The sequence below is a fragment of the Nelumbo nucifera genome, chromosome 2, assembly GCF_055504915.1.
Source record: "Nelumbo nucifera cultivar China Antique chromosome 2, China Antique-T2T, whole genome shotgun sequence".
Lineage (NCBI taxonomy): Eukaryota > Viridiplantae > Streptophyta > Magnoliopsida > Proteales > Nelumbonaceae > Nelumbo > Nelumbo nucifera.
The window spans coordinates 46,526,029-46,531,863 of NC_142650.1; the positions used below are offsets into that span (position 1 = coordinate 46,526,029).

A 5,835-nucleotide genomic window follows, 5' to 3' on the forward strand; every position below is an offset into this window, starting at 1 on the left:
TTGGAACAATAAGCGGGCCCACAGAGTTACTCGTTCCATTTCCACTACTTTCGGAGGCCGCCCACCATCACGGTGATGCCCATCTTTACTGTAAACCGCCCCAAAACCCGCGACCTTAAGACCACCGGATCTTTAGAGTCTGAGGGACAAGTGGTTCTGGGCTCCTGTCTCCAGCGGTGTTTTATCTCCAACCTATTAACAAAAAACGAAAAAGGCGTCCCGATACAATGTTTGCTTTTCTGCTCATAGAAAATGGAAAATCTCCGACCCATTAACCAAAATCCCATGTTTCCATGAAGCAGAAAATTATTACCAATAAAAAAACGTTAATCAATAATAAAGTACGAAAAGTATCTGTATCTGACCGCCGAAGAAAATATCTCAGGCTTCTTTCAAAGTATCTTAGACCTTCTCACAAGGCTACTGTACCCGCCACAAGCTCACCGATTGGAATCTGAATTTCCCGACCACCGGGCCATCAATGATGAAATAAATCAAACGTACATCAATAGCCTTGTCTCATCGTCTGGACTCTGGATCCATAGTAGAGTCCATATTCACAAGGGTTGGACTCTGGACCCACTGTAGAATCCATATTCACAAGGGCCCGGGAGAATTATTGATCAGCCCAGCTCAGAACTTTTTAACTCTACCGTACAGGAGATGAATTCTGACCGTGAATAAATGTTAAATCTACGAACAGGATACAGTTTATGGGAGAGCTATTAAGCTATAATTTTAGAATTTAATTCTGAAACGACCTGACAGACATCCCACTGTGCATTGGATATGCTCCTCACACAGGATTGCCTCACAACAACTTAACAGGCTCATCTCACCGTGCATTGGAAACATCTTCCGTACCAGAAGTGAGTGCTAAACGTGGCCTTCGTTTACTAAAAACACGTGGTTTTCTTGCATACGTGGTAAACCACGGAAGCAGCAAAGGACTGGTGTGACATTCGTCAAATGAGTTAGACCCCACCGCCCCTGGTTTCACGAACCGCTTCAAAGTTTATAGGTTCATACATGATACAACCTATAAATAAACCTCCTCGTTCACTCGCTCATCTGTCTTCAGTGACAGATTTCACCTACACATCCTCGATCTCTAGCAAAATCTCTCTCTCTTTCACCCTCAAAAAACCTTCTCCACAACCCTACAAGTGTACGATAAATAAATCCGAGTCCTTTGTACTTTGTCTGTGTTGGTTCCATGGACACTAAGATCGGAAACATCGACGCTGGCAAGCCGGCCTGTAACGACGTAGGCTCCATCCCTCAGAACGGCGCGGTCTCGGTTGTCCAAAACTCGGCCACCCCTGCCGTGGTTTCTTCTTCCGATGCAACACTTGGCCGTCATCTCGCTCGTAGACTCGCCCAGATCGGTGTCACCGATGTCTTCTCTGTCCCCGGCGACTTCAACCTTACCCTTCTCGACCATCTCATCGCCGAGCCTGCTCTCAAAGTCATAGGTTGTTGCAACGAGCTCAATGCTGGATACGCTGCAGACGGTTACGCCAGGTCCCGCGGCGTCGGGGCTTGTGTTGTTACCTTCTCGGTTGGTGGCCTTAGCGTTCTTAATGCCATAGCCGGTGCCTGCAGTGAGAACCTCCCCATTATTTGCATAGTCGGTGGCCCCAATTCCAATGACTACGGCACCAACAGGATTCTTCACCACACCATCGGATTGCCCGATTTTAGTCAAGAACTTCGATGCTTCCAGACTATTACCTGCTACCAGGTATACTTATTTCTCCTCGTTCCGATCGGTTTATTAAATTTCTGTAATCTTTAAATTGGTTTATAGTAAAATTAGTCATTATGGTGTGTCTTTGCTGCATCTAGGCGGTGGTGAATAACCTGGAAGATGCTCATGAGTTGATTGATACGGCGATTTCAACGGCTTTGAAAGAAAGCAAGCCGGTCTATATTAGTGTGAGCTGTAATTTGGCGGGAATCCCTCATCCTACATTTAGCGGGGTGCCTGTCCCATTCTCCCTGTCACCCAAGTAATATGATGATCTTTTTAAAATTTTTTTATGTTCTCTCTTCGTGATCTATATGTCATTGATAGAAGAGGAATCTGATATCTATTTCTCTTGGTTTTGTTTTGATTCAGGTTAAGTAATCAAATGGGTCTAGAAGCAGCGGTGGAGGCCGCGGTGGAGTTCCTGGACAAGGCAGTGAAGCCCGTCATGGTGGGTGGGCCGAAACTCCGGGTGGCTAAGGCTTCTAAGGCCTTTGTCGAGCTTGCCGATGCCTCTGGTTATGCCGTTGCGGTGATGCCATCGGCAAAGGGGTTGGTGCCAGAGCACCATCCTCATTTTATTGGTACTTATTGGGGTGCCGTGAGCACTGCTTTCTGTGCAGAGATTGTGGAATCCGCTGATGCTTACATATTTGCGGGACCCATTTTCAACGACTATAGTTCGGTCGGATACTCTCTACTCCTCAAGAAGGAGAAAGCGATCATTGTTCAGCCTGACCGGGTTGTTATTGCCAATGGGCCTGCTTTTGGGTGTATTCTGATGAAAGACTTCCTCCGGGGGCTAGCAAAGAGGATTAAACGCAACACAACAGCATACGAGAACTATTATCGAATCTTTGTGCCGGATGGACAGCCCCCCCAAAGTAAGCCCAAGGAGCCCCTGAGGGTTAACGTCATGTTCAAGCACATACAGGCGATGGTATCAAGCCACACTGCCGTTATTGCCGATACAGGGGACTCCTGGTTCAACTGCCAGAAGCTAAAGTTGCCAGAGGGTTGCGGGTAAGCAAGAGAAAAGGCAAGCTTTGGTTTTGTGTGGCCCTCTGGCCTATGCATTTGATAAGCATCTCTAACAATAATAATATATTGCAGGTATGAGTTCCAGATGCAATATGGATCAATTGGATGGTCGGTAGGAGCAACTCTTGGTTATGCCCAGGCTGTGCCCAACAAGCGAGTACTTGCTTTTATTGGTGATGGAAGCTTCCAGGTAACTAATAGTCTCTGTTCACAATTTTACTGTTAAAGAAGTAATTCATAAACCCTTTACAGAGAACTCATATTTGAAGGATTTTGATGGGCAGATGACAGCACAAGAGGTGTCGACAATGTTGCGTTGTAATCAGAAAAGCATCATCTTCCTTATTAACAACGGGGGATACACCATCGAGGTGGAGATCCACGATGGTCCTTACAATGTTATCAAGAACTGGGACTACACTGGATTCGTTGATTCAATCCACAATGGAGAAGGAAAGTGCTGGACAACCAAGGTAGGATTGGAAACATGGAGAAGGAAATTGTTTTAATTTTGGTTAAAACAGGGGAAATTGGTTGTGAGTTTTGAGACGACCCTGTGTAATGTAATTAAATGTGGTGATGCAGGTCCGATGTGAAGAGGAGCTCGTAGAAGCGATTAAGTTGGCGACGGGAGATAAGAAGGATTGCTTGTGCTTCATAGAGGTAATCGTTCACAAAGATGACACAAGCAAAGAGCTGCTCGAATGGGGATCAAGGGTCTGTGCTGCCAATAGTCGTCCACCCAACCCTCAGTAAAAGCCGTCGATCTAGCCGGCTGATTTAGATGGAAATGGTTGGGAATATTTAATTCGGTTTTGGTATATGATTAATTGATTATATGTTGTAGTTTTTAGTCTTCCCTGTTCTCCTTTCAACTGTTGGTATAATGAGCGAGGTTGTACTTATATAGTTACATTCATGAAAATGAGGCTCCATTCCATTTCTCTGTTCTCTCCTTTCAATTATTGGTCTAATGAGCAAAACGAAGTTTCATTTTGTGATTGAGGCTCTCTGTTCCTTACCCGTTTTAAATTGGGTTGAAGTTTGTGAGCTTCAATTTTCGGTTGTCTCATGCTTAGAGAAGTATTCGTTCTTGCCCTGTCTCAGTTGCCCTCTGGCTGAATACGTTGCCCGGGATGTGGTCTAGTCTCTATGAAGTTCATAGTTGGAAAAATACAGACCCATGTCAGATTAATGGAATACTCTACAGTATGAATTGTTTTCTTCCCTGTGAACCTAAGGAAATTCGATATGTTTTTGATTGTACAATGTTCTTTCTTTCTTTTAAACCAGGCATTTCCTTTTAAAATTCTAAATTCTAGTTTCAAAAATTCAAAGATCATACAGGTGGATATTCTGATTGAGCCTGCTTAGTAGATCCAAATTTGTTTGTTTCGATTTTGAATTAAGTCTTATTTGTCAGATTTATATTGGATTTGAATGGACTTACGATAGCATTAAAAAGTTAAACTAAAAATAATTAAAATATTAATAAAGTGAATTAAAAATGAGTTTGATACTTTCTGAATTTGGATCATTTCAATTTCAACTGGTTGGTGGAATCAGAATGGGTCATTCTATAACTATTTGAATGGACGAAATTGGAATTCACTTCATCTCCCTTCCTTGGGAATGAAATTCTTGTTGATTTTAATTTTCATTTTAATCTATTCTTGTTGGTTTTAATTCTTGTCTGTTCCAATTTCCAAAGGATTTTAATTTTGGAATTCAATTTTGGTTACAACCACGAATCCAACGGGCACTCGGTAGTTGTAAACTTGTAATAAGCTAGCGCATAGCCCATGGGTTTGCTCAATATGCTATTCGGCATAATAACATGCTCCTGACCTGGGTCAAAGTTGGTGAATGGGATTTTGCCTAAAAAAGAGAAAAATTCAGGTACGTAACACTTGACAGAGATTATTGACAGAGATTATTGTTATAGGTTCAGTAAATAAATGCTGATATTCAGGTACGTAACACTTGACATGACTGTTCATGCAGTCATGCTGTTTGTTCTAGAGGGCTTGTTTTTAGCAATGGACTTTATATTGCCCTGAAAGACATAATTGAAGTGATCTCCTCACATTAATTTACAACCTCCTCCTTGGATTGTTCATTCTGAGATCCTATTTGAATTCTCCTCTTCTGCGTTGCTTTCCATGTCAACTACTGGTAATAAATTGGCCCACGGGCTTGGCTCAATAAGCTATTTGGCATAATCTCACCTGGTCTATGGTCTAATGCTCCTGACTTCGTAAGGTCTTGGTATCACAAGTCTTATTGGTGTTGGTGAATGGAATTTTTCCCAATGGCTTAAAAAATTTAAAGAAAAAATCAGATACGTAACACTTATAAGAGGGTCTAATCAAATTATATTCGGTGTGTACGTCTGCGTGTGTACAACATACTCACCCACTCGTATAGTCATTAGTCAATTGAAAATATAAACATGTTCTTTTTAAAAGTTGGTTTTTGTTTTATAAGAACATCTTTATTCTGATGTAAGACAAAAAAAAAAAAGAAAAAGTAAAACTTTTATGCTGAGGAAGACCTCTATAGTAGGAGTAAACTGACGTATGAACAGCACCGAATTTCAGAGTAGAATCAGGTTGACTGAATTGAGCTGAAATTCAACACCAAATGGATATTGGCAACCACTGGTTTTATTTTTCCATGACTACATTCTAATTCTATAGACGAAAATAGATAAGAGTGTGATATTTACCCAGTTGTGAAGAAATTAAAGAAATAGTAAGCAAAAAGCGCGCATGGTTTTTCCAAGTCTAACAAACGCTTATGGTTATGGTATTCAAATCGATGGGCTGCATCACCTCCCTGTCTCAAGTGAACAGACCAGTGTTTCTACACATGGCCCACGTTACATTAAGATCCCATTTGTACGGAACATTCGTGTTCATACGTAATTGGTTACGTAGCTCGTTTTACACGAATGTCTTCACCTACTGTCAATAGGGCTAATGATATATTAATCTAGATTTCAGGAATATTTGAATCCTGGATCCCATGCTACTACCAGCGTG

The 5,835-nt window shown here is 41.9% G+C and overlaps 1 protein-coding gene across 1 annotated transcript; it reads left to right on the forward strand.

The window, feature by feature from the left end:
• Nucleotides 1-1,069: 1,069 nt before the first annotated feature.
• LOC104602557 (pyruvate decarboxylase 2) lies at nt 1,070-3,792 on the forward strand. Its single transcript, XM_010266284.3, has 6 exons — nt 1,070-1,744; nt 1,849-2,012; nt 2,123-2,773; nt 2,864-2,981; nt 3,076-3,264; nt 3,377-3,792. The coding sequence occupies exons 1-6, from the start codon at nt 1,217-1,219 to the stop codon at nt 3,545-3,547; spliced, it is 1,821 nt and encodes a 606-aa protein (XP_010264586.1). The 5' UTR covers nt 1,070-1,216; the 3' UTR covers nt 3,548-3,792.
• Nucleotides 3,793-5,835: the final 2,043 nt, after the last annotated feature.

Excerpts from the sequence above, each read along its gene's own strand:
- LOC104602557 (XM_010266284.3), top strand. The coding sequence starts at position 1,217 with ATGGACACTAAGATCGGAAACATCGACGCTGGCAAGCCGGCCTGTAAC. Across the intron at positions 1,745-1,848 it reads AGACTATTACCTGCTACCAG|GCGGTGGTGAATAACCTGGA; the intron begins GTATACTTATTT and ends TGCTGCATCTAG. Across the intron at positions 2,013-2,122 it reads CCATTCTCCCTGTCACCCAA|GTTAAGTAATCAAATGGGTC; the intron begins GTAATATGATGA and ends GTTTTGATTCAG.